The sequence below is a fragment of the Rhamphochromis sp. 'chilingali' genome (genome assembly GCF_963969265.1).
Source record: "Rhamphochromis sp. 'chilingali' genome assembly, chromosome: 2".
In the NCBI taxonomy this organism is placed as follows: domain Eukaryota; kingdom Metazoa; phylum Chordata; class Actinopteri; order Cichliformes; family Cichlidae; genus Rhamphochromis; species Rhamphochromis sp. 'chilingali'.
The window spans coordinates 57389942-57407683 of NC_137930.1; the positions used below are offsets into that span (position 1 = coordinate 57389942).

General features: G+C 40.4%; 1 protein-coding gene across 4 annotated transcripts in view; it reads left to right on the top strand.

The window, feature by feature from the left end:
• The window catches only part of tln2b (talin 2b), a 96415-nt gene that overhangs the window by 45527 nt on the left and 33146 nt on the right, over window positions 1-17742 (top strand). For all 4 annotated transcript variants that reach the window (XM_080874700.1, XM_080874702.1, XM_080874703.1 and 1 more), the window contains exons 7-20: window positions 4378-4505; window positions 4802-4865; window positions 5024-5128; window positions 6880-7035; window positions 7768-7869; window positions 7989-8065; window positions 10336-10519; window positions 10737-10850; window positions 11266-11374; window positions 11978-12186; window positions 12434-12532; window positions 13186-13353; window positions 13705-13999; window positions 16988-17154. In XM_080874700.1, coding sequence (XP_080730826.1) covers window positions 4378-4505; window positions 4802-4865; window positions 5024-5128; window positions 6880-7035; window positions 7768-7869; window positions 7989-8065; window positions 10336-10519; window positions 10737-10850; window positions 11266-11374; window positions 11978-12186; window positions 12434-12532; window positions 13186-13353; window positions 13705-13999; window positions 16988-17154 — 1977 coding nt within the window. The remainder of the gene's footprint in view (window positions 1-4377; window positions 4506-4801; window positions 4866-5023; window positions 5129-6879; window positions 7036-7767; window positions 7870-7988; window positions 8066-10335; window positions 10520-10736; window positions 10851-11265; window positions 11375-11977; window positions 12187-12433; window positions 12533-13185; window positions 13354-13704; window positions 14000-16987; window positions 17155-17742) is intronic.

Sequence of the window (17742 nt, forward strand, 5' to 3'; positions counted from 1 at the left end):
ATTATACACCTAACATTTGCATACCACTGGAGTGCAGTGGCTAGCACTTTCGCCTAAATGCAAGTACATTACACATCATGTGTTGTCGACAGAAGTCATGTGTTAATTCCTTAAGCAACCGTTCATCCGTTACAAGAATGATAAGGTTTTATGTGCAAATTTCGGTTTTCCTGTCAGACCAAAACAAACAAAATGAGATTAGCATTGTTTGGTTTATTTTAATTCTAAAGATTAGGTGTACATTTGCTAAATATGAAATAAACTGTAGCCCTTTTTGCACAAAGAAATTATTATTTATTTAACTCCCTTCACTCCTGTTTACTGAGGGACTGCGCTGCAAGCCTCTGGACAAAATGCCGCCAATTTCCGTACAATGGAATTAATAGGACGTGAAGCAGCTCGGGGAATGGCTCTGGCATCAGCATGCATGTACGCTGATGCTAAATGCTTTCACTGATGAGAGCAGCGAGCGTAAATCAAAAGCAGAGTATTCGCACACAGTATAAAACAAAACAGGGAATTAAAAGAAGCTAAAATGCTCCATTAAGCTGAATGGAACTACAGAGCCTGTCAGGGTTTGTCACTACAAACAAGGCTTTTATTAAAAATCCACTATTTCTATGAAATATTGATTATTGCAGCTTTAAATCACCTTTTAATTGTAAACAAATAACAAATAAACATGTTTTTCTATATACAGACATGTACTCCAGAAACACATCACTAGCCAGTAGGGAGGAAATCCCCCCACTGACATCTGGAGATGAACAGCAGGGTGTGGAGTGCCCAGACAAACACACATACTGTACAGATGTACCCTCTGAGATTGAGGGAGAGCTCGAGAGTAGTGTTAATGCATTGGATGCTCCCCCTCACAAAAATGCATAATCTCTGAAAGCAGCAGAGATGTATATCGCAGCTGAAATGTATCTATACATATATAGTTATTTATATTTGACTCTCCCGTCTTTTCAGTTCCTCCTTCCTTGGAAGTTCTTGAATATGTTCAGAATTGACATCCTGCCATCCACCCTCTCTGTCTGCTACAGATGCTCTCCTCCCTTCTATCTGTCTGTTCCTGTTGTTGCCTCTATTTTTTTGTACCCTCCATTTCCTTATTTTGCAGTTTCTCTGTCTCCACTCCCTTTCCATCGCTTACACATTCTGACAGTCGCATACATCCCCACCCTGTTACCCTGGCACACATTACAACACTGTGTGTATCATGCTCTCCTCTCAACACAGGCTCATATTTCCTTTCACAATAACAACTCCGCCCCCTGCCCTTGCCCTCCCCCGTCTATCTTTCCCGCGTTCTCTCTCTCTCACACACACACACACACACACACACACACACACACACACACACACACACACACACACACACACACACACAGACGCGCGCACGCACTTGGCTCGGCACAAGGCAGGAGCTCTAATTTGTCATTGTGTTAAAAAGACCGAACACAGCCAGAAGAGTGGATCATACCACAGGCTGCTCTTGCTCTTTCTCAGTGTTCCTTTTTGAATTTTTTTAGCCTACAAATGTTCCTCTTCGCCCTCTGTCATTCATAATTCCAGCAATTCTTAGAAACTCTGTACTATTATTGTGTAACTGTTCATGTAGTTCATGACATCATTGCTGGTCACTATTTGACAGGACCCTCCTGCATATTTGCAGTGATCTCATATATGTATTCATGATTTTAAGCTTACATGATTTCAAACTCAAACACCCTATTATGCCCACACACACACACGCGCGCACACGCACTCTCACACAAACATTAATGAAAGCTCTGCCAGTAAAAGAGTAATCTTCTTTACCACTTGACCGCTCCCTTTGTATTTATCCTAAAACCAGCATAAATCTCCATAGCAATAGTATCACCCACTGAGTTTTGCTTTTACATTTAACCCTTGATCACTTAATCAGATGTATTACATGTGTCAAAAGTTGGCATATTTCAGCACAGGGTCAGGTTAAGAATTTGTCTTCAGGACTTGATATTCTACAGGATGTAACACAGTTATAATGCTGATATTTTAGGGGTCAATTCAACCTTTACCGCACAATACATATAGAAAGAGAAGAGGAAAAAGGAATCCATTATTTTTAACTGGTTTTAATATTTCAGTCAAGCACTGCTATTTGACTATATACCTTTTGCCATCATTTATTTTTGGGGCTATGTGTGCTGTCTGCTCTGCTTGGCCAGAGTGGAACAGTTGACCTCAGCGTTGTTGCCTCAGGCTGTATGTGTCACAGCTTCTGATGTCTTGTGCTTCACTAAAACCAGTTCTTGTATCACTTACCATATCTGCTTCGAGAAATTCGGGGTCTGTCTTCACTCTGTTGCCTTTTTACAAATATGGTATAATATTTATCCGACTGGTTCTGTGCCTAATGTGACCATTACCGGTAATCTGAAATCAGCCACTGTCAATTAATTCTTTATCAATGGTCAGCTCTTACAGAAAGTATAAAACTAGTAATGAAATGCATAAAAATCAGCTTCATTCATAATTCGCCATCACTAGCTCACATGCAGCTGTGTGCCTGTCAATTTCCAGTAATGCACGTACACAATGAAACGACTACAGGCTAAACAGCATGCTGTATTTACATTGAATACAGTGACACCAGATATTTACCTCACTATACAAGTTATATTATCCAACAGTAATATTCTGATTGATGATTATTTGAGAGTCGAGCCATCATTTCTGAGCCAAAACAGCAATTGAGGATGAACCCACTTTGGTTTCTGGCTGAGTGACAGCTGTTACATTTACTCTGCTGAATATTGACTCCCTTATCTCATTGCGTTGAGGAACAGTGAAGAGCATACTTTGGATTTGCAGTCAACCTTCACTTTCATTTAAGTAAGGGTTTAGTATCCACTGATATGAAACCCCATTAAGTTTTTCTAAATCAGATTTTGTTTAAAGAAAAATTAAATAAAAACATAAATGAAATACCATGTGCATGCCACAGCTGTTCTAAATTAACAGCAAAAAATAATTAGCAAGATTATTTTTTATGTTTCTTTAACGGTTAATCAACCAGAATGCGCAACGTCTAATGAAATGTATATTTTTAATGCTAAAATATAATTATGGTTGTTATGAATGAATTTTCAAATTTACCGTTTTACAAAATAGCAGAAAAAACTGTAAAGCATCTTATTATTTTCTAATTAATTACTTCTTTTAGTTGTTTAATGTTACGCTTGATTAATTTCTGACTTATCAGACAACTCCAGTGTACATACCCACTCAAAATTAGGTATAAAAACATGAATTTGTTATTTACTTAATAAATACCAGTACACACACACACATGGATGGATGGATGAACTATGCTTTACACATTGTAATACCTCTCCATGATCGTCTGGTGCAATTGCCACCTAAATATTTTTTCTAAATACTTGTGAACCAACTGGTCGAAGGAAAACTCGGTGTACAGTGAACAGTGTGTAGCGGAGTGAATGGCATGTGTGAGGGCTAATTTTAGAGTGTCTTCTGTGTCCAGCAAGAGCTTATGTACTCCACAGTGAATTGCACTTGGGAAAAGACTTGATTGTGAGTAGAGGAGATTGTTGTTCTCATTACAGCAGTGAGCTGCTGCTTAGTGTTTCATTGATGTAATGGGACGTAAGAATGTATCAAGTCCACGCTGTGTACTGATATGCTAATGCTAAGAGCATGGATGGAGGCCTCTCAGCTTTGCGGCGATTAAATTTGCTACAGTGAACTCGAAAGAGAGAGAGCAGGGGGCAAAGCTGACTGCCCCCTGGAGCACACAGGTACAAGCATTATACAGAAAGGCTTCTGCTTCTGTGTCACCCTAAAAGGTATACATATTATAAAGAGCCTGAAAATGTATTGAATCATAAATGACATCTCAGTAGCACCAAACAGACATAAGGGTTAAAAAAAAATCCTTCATTAGATTGCTTAACACCATACTGAGGACCATTCTGTGATGCAGACGGGTACTGTGAAAAACTGGTGCATTTTTGCGATATCCTTTCCTTTTTAATAACACATAACTGAGTGTGATGACAAATACTCGAAACTGTTACATTTGAAAGCCGCCAGAATTGCTTTCATTGTCACAAACAAATTTTATTTGGCTCCCCTGTGTGCCTTAGTCTGAGATATGATGTATATTCTCTAGAAATGCACTTAGTCACTTAGAAGACTTCATTCTTGATGCTACAGTGCACGCAAAGCGCACAATGAATTGTTCATTGGAGAGCTCTGTTTGGGTGAATTGTGGAGCATTCCCGTGTCTTCGTGGTCTATTTCCTGGATGTGTGTTACTGCCTTACACTTATCCACCCATACCTCTTTTCATGTCTCCTCCAGGCTAGAGATGATATATTGAATGGATCCCACCCTGTCTCCTTTGATAAAGCATGTGAGTTTGCGGGGATCCAGGCTCAGATCCAGTTCGGACCCCACGTGGAGCACAAGCACAAGCCTGGATTCCTGGAGTAAGTTTTTATTATGAAGAAGATGCCTTGATACGAAGATTCAGAATACTTGTTTAGCACATGCTGTACTTTTATACACAGGCTTATTTCAGCTGTATGGTAGCTATTCCCTTCCATCAGTAATGGTTGTTACTTCAGGGATTTCCTCCCATGGAAAGCTCAGGGGTGATGTCAGCTGTTACAACTGTTTCCTGATATGTAGGCAGTAAGGCAAAAATGACCTCATAATTAGAGGTATGTTAGAAAAAGGAAATGCCTGTAGCTGAAACCAGTTAAAATGTCATTTGTCTCCGTAGCCTGAAGGAGTTCCTACCTAAAGAGTATATCAAGCAGAGAGGGGCCGAGAAGAAAATATTCCAAGTATGTACATTACACTTCTCAAATGCAGCATGCAAAAAGTGTAGTGTGTTCTCTGTTGAGGTGTAAAATACTTACATAACAGCCAGTACATGACATTTCAAGCATATTTACATATGTACTGATAGGTTTAAGTTGGAAATGTAACTGTTGTTTTCCAGGAACATAAAAACTGTGGAGAGATGTCTGAGATAGAAGGAAAAGTAAAGTATGTGAAGCTTGCTAGGTCCCTCCAGACATATGGAGTGTCCTTCTTTCTCGTGAAGGTAAGCGTTAGCAGGCTTTTTTCCCCCCCAAAAAATACATTTTTATACAATTAAAATAAAAATATCCTCACCTTCTCACAAAATAAGGTTAATTGTAATTGGGTCTTTCATAAGTTACAGTTGATGAGGGATTGTTATACCTTTTAGATTTAACTTATTTAAGTAAAGCTTTAAATAATCTGGCTAAACTGGTGTATTTGTTTCTTTCCCCGTTGTTACTAAATGTGCTAGTAAAAAATGCAGTCCAGCGATATGAAACTAAAACCTAAAACAAATGTTAATTTAATGATACAGGCATGCAATGCTTTTGTTCTAAAGAGTGGCAGCTACGACCAGAAAGCTGCCCCAATATGCAGAGTGTTGTCACACAGGAATGAGAGCTTGCTGAAAACACCAAAAAGCCCCATTATCACAACAAATCAGAGTCAGAATCGGAGTGGAAGCGTGTGCGCTTGGAGTTCAGCACTGTGAAATACTTGTGACAATAGCAATTCTGCTCTGTTCTGCTTTGGCAAACACAAAAGTGGAATGGAAGTGCAGCATGTGAATGGGATAAAGTTGCAGCAGGTATTATTAAAGCTCTCTGACAGCGGCCCATTTGGCTACGGACTTGCAGGAAAGAGGGAAAAGAGTGAATGTGCAGTTGTCTGCTGGGGTCTTAATGGACGATAAATGGAATGTTTGGCCCCATAGTTAAAGTACACTGCAGGGTTCAAATTATCTTTGTGTGCATGGAAGAGTGCATGTGCATCTATGTGTGCGAGCGCTGTCTGTGCTCGATGAGGAGATGTAGTGATGGAGGTTTCAAGACTCTTAAATAATTCACTCCAGCTGCACTCTGCTCTTGACGCTTGCAAGGGCAAAAGCATAGGCCTGGCTTTGTTGGAGCATTTAATGTAACCTTCCATTTCTCACCTATGAGTGTCTAATCACTGCAGGTTTTAGGGCAAAAAGCTTTGTTTTACTGTAAGTATGTGTGTGTGTCACGTGGGGGAAAAGTAAGAAGCATATTTTCCCTAACCGATAACCATCAAGTTTGAAATGATATTATACTTTCCACTTGAGATTAGAATACCACACTTCCTGCTTGAATGCGGCCTTGGTAATTATAACATTGAGGTGGCATACCCTAAAACAATGGAAGTTTTTAATAAACCTTTGCACAAAGATATCATGATCACTGGGATAATGTTATCTGTCCTTGTGTTTAAGAGCAGTGAGCTTGAAAAGCTCTTCTACTTATTGGCCTTTGTGTGGTTCTCAGGGCTTTTCATTTTGACCCTGTGATAAAAACAACAAAAGGATTGGACACATTAAACATGAGCAGTCTGCACTCCCCGTCTCTGCTCACTGCTAATTTTTGTTTTGTCCTTCCTATTCCCCTTGGAGGGGAGCCAAGTGTAGGCTTGGCGTCTCAAGTGAGCTGTAATAGATTTTCAGTGGGCAGATAGTGGTGGGGCAGTGGAGCTGGTCAGACAGAGAGCTGGTGGAATAGCATGTTGCTGTGCTGACAGTCTGTGGAGACCCTGCTCAATAAAGCAGCAGTTAAACAAGACTGAACTCTGCTGGGTCACTTCGCAGCTGCCCTTCTCCTCCTCCAAGTGGGGCTTCAAGCCACAGACACAGCCATGTGTATTACGGCAGCATCGGGAGAACGGAACAATGATCTTGCATTTGCGCCTTGAATGAATCATCTGTGTAGGTGTTTAAGCACTGACATAAATGTCGTCTGATGTTTTCTTACTTGACAGGAAAAGATGAAGGGTAAAAATAAGCTGGTCCCGCGGCTGTTGGGGATAACCAAAGAGTCAGTGATGCGGGTGGATGAGAAGACGAAGGACGTGGTGCAGGAATGGCCACTGACAACAGTCAAGAGATGGGCAGCCTCCCCTAAGAGTTTCACCTTGGTACTGTGTCCTCAGCTCCACTTAGAGTGTGCTGTTATATACACTTCTAGTCCTATGCATTATTTGTATGCAGAGTGTGATACATACAACTCTTTGCTCTTGCCCCCATTTTTCTTCACTTTCCAATACAAACAGAATCCTAAAAATTGTAGAGACCTCAGACTGCAATATTGAATGGTTTTTGGCATTGCTAGCCGGCTATTTCTTCTGACTTAACAATAGATACCCGGGGGGAGACTGTGTTTGAATGTTTTATTTATCTGAAACCTTTTTCAATTTTCTTTACCAGCTGTTGGCTGTTTTCTTTCTGTACTGGAAAGGGTCTACTCCATTTAAAGATTAATAGATTATGCAAAGTACTCTGAGGTATATTTGCCAACATTGATTTAAACTAAGAATACTCGCCCACGTGTTTCTGTGGAACGCTTTGAAGTGAGCAGTTTTCAGATTCACTACATCTCATTTTTAATCAGCTCTTTGGAGAAATCGGATGCTCCGTGGAAGCATGTCACTTTTTTTTTTCATTAAGAGCAGAAATGAGGAAGGTACTGCCATGTTTATTCAGCCCCAGTAAGGGTTTTTTGTTTGTTTTTTTTAATCTATGCACAGATAGTAAGGGTTTTATCATGAATAGAGTATTTCTGCAGTCTTGGGTAGATGTTACTATAAAATAATTTCAAATGACTAACTTGTCTTGCCCTGAATCTTTGGACTCTTCCTTGCATTACGAAGGATTTTGGAGAGTACCAGGAAAGCTACTACTCTGTCCAGACTACAGAGGGAGAGCAGATATCCCAACTCATTGCTGGTTATATTGACATCATTCTTAAAAAGGCAAGTAGTTGAAAATAAAATAAAAACACATATCTATCTGAATCAATATGAGATACATCCACCTCTTCACATATTCGGCCCACGGTATTCACTGGTGTCTGTTAAACTTCGCTCTGCAGAAGCAGAGTAAGGATCGTTTTGGCCTTGAGGGGGATGAGGAATCCACCATGCTGGAGGAATCAGTTTCCCCTAAGAAGTGAGTAGTATCTAGTGTATAAAAATGCTGACCATTGTGATTCTCTTCACACAGTCTAGTTATTCATGAATTTAAAGCTTACTGTTTAATTGTGCATGTAATTACATTTCTGCCTGCCCAGCAGTGTACTCCCCGAGAGACATGATGTTAGAATTAAACACAAAAAACAGCACTTTATACCTGAGACAATAACATTAATGCTCTTCTCGATACCCCAGAATACAATTTGTTAAATGGGTAGTTGTGTGATTTTTATAAAAGCTGCCTCAGGGTAAAGCTACTAGAATATAATTTTATTTTGGAAAAAAACGTTGCATCATTTGGAGGTCAAGATATCACACCGGTAAAGAAAAAAAGAAACAGCTTGCTAGAAGCTGTTTTAGTCAGGTATTTTTTTCCTATTTGGTTTCTGTCTGTCCAGATTTTCCAGTGTAGCTCAGTGACTGATGGAAATCGAGGTAAAGCAGCTGGACTAGGGCTCTGTCACATAGAATCTGGAAATTTGTTATCACTGGAAATCCACATGGCTGTCAGTGAAACCGCTCTGGCAGAATGGGGCATCATATTCCTGCTGCTTGTGGACCAATTGACTCATGTTGTGGTTCTCAGTACAAAAACATAATTGCTGCCTCTCAAAACAAGCCGTAATTAACTGGTGGAGTCAGGAGCATCTGTTGAGTTAGGCATGAAAACACTTTTTTTTGTACAGTATTTCTTCTGACGTTGCCTGCGTACTGTGGGAGCAGTTGTTGGTGCGTGATAATTGTTTTAATTATAATTCTGTCATTTTTGTCATTTCAGTTAGAAACAGTCACATTATCATTTTGAAGAGTTATTTAAAAAGATCCTCCTGAGTAATACAAGGGAAAAGTTTACTCTAAAATGCCTACATATGCAAGTAATTTAGTTTTTAAATTTTGTCTAGACGTACACGTAAATTTATGTGATAGAAGATCAGATTAAAAGCCTGACAGATGAGAAGATAAACATATACGCCCTATGATCTTGGCATGAAACTGGACAAAGACCAAAGGTAAACAAATACAGAGACAAAGGCTGACTATTCAGAGATGAGACAATGAGTGTGTAACACTCTTACAGTACTAACGAACAGGAATATAAATAGCAAAACTCACAAGCAGAAAGAACATCATTAACCTCCTAGGACCTGGCGTCCAAATATGCGGACATCACATTTTGGGTTGTCTGGACCACAATACTACATTTTGCTCTGATATCCACTTACAAGGACATTATACTGCCACTGTTCGAATGAAATTTATAAACGAATGTCCTCACATGTGGATATCAGGCCCTTTACAAAATGGAGTAAAAAGATAATTCTTTGTTTTTACACAATCATCAGGTCCCAATCAGCCCAAATAGCAAAGAAAAATTAAAAATGCATGCCATGAAAGAGTTCGGGTCTTCGGAGGTGAAACTAAGAAGACTAAATGTTAGAACTAGAACCTAAATCATTTCACCAGATCAGAAAATAAAGTGGGCGTTAAGGCGTCTGGGAAAGGATCTCAAAACTGGATTATAGATGGCAGACAGTTGGTGTCGTAAACCACCGCCTCTGTTCAAAGATGGTCGCTCACAGTGGACGTAAATGGCTTCTTTCACTCCTCTTTCAAACCATCTGTCCTCTCTGTCCAAAATGTGAACATTGGCATCCTCGAAAGAGTGACCTTTGTCCTTTAGATGCAGATGGACTGCTGAGTCTTGTCCCGTGGAGGTGGCTCTTCTATGTTGTGCCATGCGCTTGTGAAGTGGCTGTTTCTTCTTTCTTCTTCGTTCAGAAATTTGTTTGAAATGATGATCTTTAAATATGCAGTTGTTTAGAAACGGGTCCAAAAGGCCTTCCCAACTTAGAAATCTACAATTCTTCCTCTTCACAAAAAACACTTCAAAGAAACCATTTGAAGGCCAAAGTTACTATGACATTCATGCCCATGATGAGTGTAAGTAACCTTCTGACCACAACAGCATGTACAAGTATATAATGTGCATAGGGAACAGCTGTGGCTTGGGAAACAGTGTGGGTTGGCCACTAATCATATGATCGGTGTTTTGATCCAAACCTCAGTGCTCCTAATGTAGGTGAATGGGTGAATGTGGCTTCTAGTATGAAGTACATTGAGTGGTCAATTAGACTGAAAAATGTTACAAATATGCGGTCTATTTACAATACATAAAGTTAATGTTTTGGTGTGATTAATTATAAAATTCTTCTTACTGCTTTCTATTTCTTTTTATTTTTTAATAAGGTCCACAATTTTGCAGCAGCAGTTCAATCGGGTAGGCCGTGTGGAGCACGGCTCGGTAGCCCTTCCAGGTATAATTCGGTCTGGGTCTATAGGCGGGCCTGACACTTTCAATATGGGTACTATGCCCTCTGCTCAGCAGCAAATCACCACAGGGCAAATGCACAGAGGACACATGCCTCCACTGGTGAGTAAGCGCTGACAAACATGCTGGTCTGTTTTTTCTTTTCTTTTTTGCTTTGATTCAGATAGTAACTGAAACTGTAGCTTCCAACCTGTGGGCCATTTAGGAAAAAATGTGCGACCTAAAGAAATCTGATCAAGAAAGTTTCACAATCTTGCAATCAGACTCCTTTTGTTAGGCCATTTGCAAACACTGTGTCTGTGTTGTTTGTTGCTGTCAGAGTCTAGCCCAGCAGGCCCTGATGGGGACCATCAACAGCAGTATGCAGGCTGTGCAGCAGGCCCAGGCTGACCTGGGACATGTCGATAATCTGCCTCCACTGGGCCATGACTTGGTGAGCCATATTACAACCAGTTACTTCAGTTGTGGAAAATATTTCAGAACAGTTGCACCATGCATAGATGGTGCACTCTACCACATTCCCACAATCCTAGCAATCCCTTGAGTTGTGCTTTTCTAACACTCAAGATTGTGTGCTTTCTGATATTACAGCCTCTGGATTTGCAAAGCAAAGATGGCTTAAAAAGAATCAAGCATTCTAATCACATCAAAGTCCATCAAATATCTCAAATATAATTAGGATGTAGGACTGACTGTAAATGTGGAGGCTGTATTTAATGCTTGAGTGTTTCCAAAGCCATAGGTGTTGTACTAGCCTAGTCCTTTAATCCTGTGAAAGAAAGCTGATATGAGCTGAAAATCACACACTACGATGAATGCCAATAGCTCTCATTTTCCTCCACCAAAAGGCATCCAGGGTTTGGGTTCAGAACAAAGTGGATGAATCCAAACATGAAATCCACTCTCAGGTTGATGCCATCACTGCTGGAACAGCATCTGTGGTCAATCTCACTGCAGGTGAGTGCCTGGGAAAATGCTAAATAACTAAAAAAAGAAAAAACAAGGGATGGCATATGTTATTATTTTCTGGTTTTATTAATTTCTATATATGAGCTTTGGTTTCTGAAGTCTGCACTGGGCATAGTGCAAATGGTGTAAATCAATATGTTTTCCAAGTCGGCGTTACTGAGATGGTATTAAAACTAAAATGTATGTCTCAATTTTGCCTCAAAAATATTTCTATGATTCATAAATCTTGAACTTGTTGTCCTGAAGCTGAGTTTACTGCCAGTGTCTCTTTCAGCGCCTCATGATTTTTGGCGCAATGCCAGTCAGGTTCCAGCCAGCCTTTTGCTTGGTTTTAATCTTACCTTGCCATCTGTTTGGTTGCACGTATGCTAGCTTCTCTGTCTAATACAAAGCGTTTTTGTCAGCGTGCTCATCTTCCATTTCAAATGGGTTCAAGCTACAGCACTGGCACTGATGTGCTTGTTGCAGCATGTGAAACACAAGCTTCTCCGTGGCTTAGCAAAATTAAGGTGGCAACAGCATAACATATTAAGATGCACAGCAGAGATGTAACCCGATTAGCTTGTAATGATGGCTATCCATCCTCTGCAGGTGAGCCGACAGAAACTGACTACACAGCAGTGGGCTGCGCCATCACCACCATCTCCTCCAACCTGACGGAAATGTCTAAGGGTGTTAAGTTGCTTGCGGCATTAATGGACGATGAGGTGGGCAGTGGACACAAGCTCATGGGTGCTGCCAGGATGCTGGCAGGAGCTGTGTCAGATCTGCTCAGATCTGTTGAGCCCGCAGCCGCAGAGGTGAGGCACCTGCTGATTATTGTAGTGATTTGGACCTCATCCTTATCTGTAATCGCAGTAGTCACAAAGGCACACACAGTTTTGAACTGCATTTTTTTTTTAATCTGTGTCCCAGCAAAGATGTATTACAGAAGGTTTTACGGGGATGATTTTTTTGATCCTAAATTCTGTTTGGATAATTCATGGGAGCCTCTGTGAGAGCAAGCCAAGCCTGTGTAATGAATGTGATGATGTCATTCCCATACAGCCCAGGCAGACGGTGCTGACGGCAGCAGGAAGCATTGGACAAGCCAGCGGGGACCTGCTCCGTCACATGGGGGAGGGCGAGACTGATGAGAAGTTCCAGGTTGGACGCCACCCCCTCACTGTTTCTATGACACTGCTGGCCAAACAGGAAGGCACACACATTTTCTGAACTCTCTTTAAAAATGTCAATACAAACTTATGTAATCACCTCAGACTTTATTATTAGACCCTCACTTTATGTGGATTTGAAACAAAGTGTCAGAAGGAGAGCTTTTAGTAGTAAAGTGGCAATGCATTGTTCCAGACCTCCACTAACAGCACCGTTTCAGTAGCCTTCTCTAGCTACCTAATTTATTCTCTTACTCTGAAATTCATTTACATGCCATATACACCTTAGTTTAGATGTCCTCTCGCAGCTTTTATACCACTCTCTTTAGTGTTAATGCCTGGAGAAGAGGGCTCATAAATCATCCACGGTCTTGTTCTCATTGACCTTGAGACAGTGTTCTTCTGTTACATTAACATAGTTTGTATTCCATTTGCTATACATAGTAGCACAGATGTGCTGCCTAAAATTCTTAACCATTTATCTCTTTCTGTTATGTGCTACACTTGTTCCACATGCATTAGCTGTGCAGTAATCACTCTATATCGATTGAAAAAATATGAAAACATTTACTTTCCTGATCCCATCAGTCACATGTTTGCAGCTGCGCTGTGTTTCAGTGAAGGACATTGATTAATATGTTGCAGGACACCCTGATGAATCTGGCAAAAGCAGTGGCCAATGCAGCTGCTATGTTAGTCCTGAAGGCCAAGAACGTGGCCCAGGTGGCCGAAGACACCATATTGCAGAACCGGGTGATTGCAGCTGCCACTCAGTGTGCCCTGTCCACCTCACAGCTGGTCGCCTGCACTAAGGTACTGATGTAAAACTTGTTCGTCTCAGCAGCCCAGTAGGTAAAGGACAAACTATTAACCAGAAAATGATCCAAAAAATATATATATGGGACTTATATGACATATTTAAAAAATATGTAATACTAATGTTTTATCCAATTGAAGCAGGTCATCATTGTATTTGTTGAATTCTTTAAATAGCAACTAAAGAAATGTATTCCGTATATATGTAGCAATATGTTTTATTTTAAAGCCTCACTTGTTGCATTTGGTTAGATGAGGTAAGATTAATTGTAGATGCAGTTTGTGTCTTCAAAATGTCTCTATTTTGTTTCCTTTGACTATTTCTGCCAACATCTGTGTGTGGTGCAGGTGGTGAGCCCAACCATCAGCTCCCCAGTGTGTCAGGAGCAGCTTGTCGAGGCCGGGAAGTTGGTGGACCGTTCCGTGGAAACCTGCGTCAAAGCTTGCCGCTCGGCCAGCGACGACGGTGAGCTGCTGAAGCAAGTTGGGGCAGCAGCTGGTGTGGTGAGCCAGGCTCTCAGCGACCTCCTGCAGCACGTCCGCCACTATGCCAGCTGCGGCGAGCCTATTGGACGTTATGACCAGGCCACGGATACGATTATGAACGTGACCGAAAACATTTTCACTTCCATGGGTGATGCTGGTGAGTGAATACCTGTGTTTATTTGAATTGTTTTAATGTGTTTTGACTTTATCACAGAGGTGCTGAAGGTATATTTGTGTTTATGTGTATGTTAAGTGATCTTAAAAGTCCTCGACGTGTTTTGAAAGCTGACACTGTTCGTAATGGCTTGAACCATGAGGCCGAAGAATTTTCAAACACAGTCGATTCTCAAGGGGTTATGGGAAACATGTCATCCAAAACCACTACAGAGTACTCAATCTGGTCCCAATCAGCATCAGGAAGACTTTGAAATTTAACAGAAAACACATGACCTGGGGATTTTTTGAGAGAACAAATGTTTAAATGCTGAGGCACTGCTACACTTTTCTCATTTAATCTCTTTGTTGAGTTGATTGTCAACAGAGTGTGTTTGTTGAATCCCAAGAAATTAGCATGTAGGCTGTAATGCATATAAATGTATTTCATAGTCTTCTCTGGGTGAGCTATTTTTGAGCCGGAGGTGGGTGAGTGGGGAAACACAGCTCTTTGTAGCAGGTGTGTGTGGAGATGCAACATATATCAAAAGATTGTTTTATTTGTGGGAACAGGGATGACTCACTAGAAACCTAGCTATGAGAGTAGATGAAGATGGTGTGAACCTGCACGACTACAGAAATTTCTTACTGATGCACTAGGTTTGCCTGTTAGGATGAATTAATATACTGTGCTAATTTGTCGAACACTGAAATACTTACAGCTGTAATAGCTCTGGTCGTGTAAGTTTAAGTAGTATGATTTTTCAAATTTACATAAAAATTGTTTTACCTCTACAGTCTCATATGTAAGATGGTAATGAGAGCCGAACTTACCAGTAACAGTCATCGTCCAATCACATCAATTATGCCTTTAATGAAGATCTGTATGTATTAATGAGGCGCTCTTATAGTCAAAGTGTTAGAAATCCTTTTAGTGGCCTCACAAGCGTTTTGTCTACATTTTCATAGGTGGCAATATTTCCAAAACCTTTTAAAAAATATGCTGGCTGTCAAGGCTGATACAGATGTACAGTTGAGAATTACGTTATCAGTCTCCGAAATTTAAAGTTTTTGTCAAAATTTCCAGAGTGGCTTTTTAACACAGCAAGAAAGTTTTAATTTAGAAAGCATAAATTAATTCTGTTTGCACACAATAACTGGTGGATCATATCAGAATAAATAAAAATGACCAGGGTGAAATATTAATAACCCACTGAAAAACTGATCTTTTTATTGAGCCATAGCACAAACAACTGCTGTGCAAAGATTTGCTTTAACTCTGTAATGCTCGAAGCTTGTACAATCAAGTTATTTTATGGTGTTTGTGTTAAAGAGTCATCAAGAAATTGTCAAAAATTCAAACAAAGCCACAAAGTACAGATCAGAGGAAGGATGTGGAAGATTTCAAGGACTCTGAAAAGCAAACTAGTGAGAGACGTGTTTCACACCAAGAACAACTCAATTTCTGCACATGAGATACCTTCAAGCCTGACTGAAGAATCCTAAGGACAACCTGGAGAATGATTATGTATACTGGAAGCATCTCTTTTGGTCAGATAAGATTCAATTAGAGCTCTTTGAACACAGAGATGTGTGGAGAAAGAAGGGAGTGGTGTACAATAAAAAAAATATCATCTTCACTGTTGAAACACGGTGGTGGGAGTATTATGCTGTGGGGATGCGTCAGTGCATCTGTAACTGAGAATCTTGTCAAGGTGGAAGGAATCACGAAGAAAGAAAGATATACAAAGATTCTGAAAGAAGGTTTTGACTGGTTTGCTCAAAGCCCTGACTTAAGATAAGATAAGATAAGATAAGATAACCTTTATTAGTCCCACACGTGGGAAATTTGTTTTGTCACAGCAGGAAGTGGACAGTGCAAAAGTTATGACGCAAAAATTAGAATACAATAAGAATAAATACAGTACACAGCTGTACAGAATAGAATAAAATAATATACTATATACAGTAGAATAAAATAGAATAAAAATATACAATAAGATAAAAATAGAATACGAATGCTATATACAACTGAGTAAAAATACAACGATGCCAGAAAAGATTATTGCACTTAGTGTTATTGCACATGTGTGGATGTGTGTGTTTGTTCAGTTAAAGTCTTTATTATGGAGTCTGACAGCAGTGGGGAGGAAAGACCTGCGAAATCTCTCCGTCTCACACCGTGGGTGCCGCAGTCTCCCACTGAAGGAGCTGCTCAGTGCTGTCACAGTCTGCTGCATGGGGTGGGAGACGTTGTCCAACAGGGATGACAGCTTAGCCGCCATTCTCCTGTCACTCACCACCTCCACTGGGTCCAGAGGGCATCCTAGAACAGAGCTGGCCCTTCGGATCACCCTGTTCAGTCTCTTCCTGTCCCCAGCAGAGATGCTGCCGCCCCAGCAGACCACACCATAAAAGATAGCAGAAGCCACCACAGAGTCATAGAAGGTCTTCAGGAGTGACTTGAATCTGATTAAAAATCTGTGGGTTGAATTGAAGACCACGGTCCATGCCAGAAGACCATCAGAGACTCAGACATTCGCCAAAGAACAATGGGCTGGGGTTGATTAGGAGATGTGTGTGAGGCTTGTTGAAAACTACAACAAAGGACTGCAGGTTATTGTCCAGCAAAATGATACACAATTGACTATTAGCTTTAGCAGGCTAATGACCCTAACCCTTGACCCTGCCAGCTTTAGTTTTTTGTTTGTTTGTTTTTTGTCATTTTGTTTTAAAGTAATATAAGTATCAAAACTAAAACTAGGCTGTTTGGAAAAAGAGTGTTAAAAATCACTGGCTTTCTAATAAAAATGACATTTTTGTGGAGGTGCTAATAATTCTGTCTTCATTAGCATAGATGTCATCACTGAAAAGACAAAAGAAAAATGTAAATGAACAAAAGCCCAAATCAGCTGAATTTCAGTTGTAACAGTTGTAATAGATCATTTTGATGTTTATACGGGGCACTAACTTGGTGTTTGCGTGTGAACAGGTGAGATGGTCCGTCAGGCCAGAGTTTTAGCCCAAGCTACCTCTGACTTGGTCAATGCCATGAGATCAGATGCAGAGGCAGAAGTTGATGTTGACAACTCCAAAAAATTGCTTGCTGCAGCCAAGCTCTTGGCTGATGCCACAGCTCGGATGGTGGAGGCTGCTAAGGTAGGAAAGGATCAGGCTTAACCTCACAATGCAGTGTGGTTAACATAATACCAGACAAGCTAACTGCTTTCAGTCATTATTACATTACTTTATTGTACCTTATTATATTCTACAAAATTTAACCTAGCTCTTGATGCAGTGCATTTTATTTTGTTGTTGTTACATCTAGAACAGTTTTAAAGGAATTGAACTGAATATCTTCCCTTTGATAGAAAACAAGTGTTGGCATTACTGTATGCACTATCTACTAGCATCATTTCACATCCAAAATAAAAAGGCTGCTGCATCAGTGGCTCTTAATGAGCCCCTGGCACTGCTGAGCAGGATATTATCAGTGTGAAATACGCAGGCATGTGAAACGCTGCTTATGGCTCGTTAGATGTTTTTGATCTGTGACACATTAATCACCACGTCACTGCCATTATCAAAGAGGAAGTGAGGATCTGGCACTGACGGTTTCCTTGGAAACTGTCAAAAAGCAGACAGATCTAAATGACTCTTTCCATCTATTGCACAACTTGCATAACCAGAGTTGTTTAAACTTTTATTGCTGAGATCTGATTGCTGTTGTTAGATTCTGTATGTGCA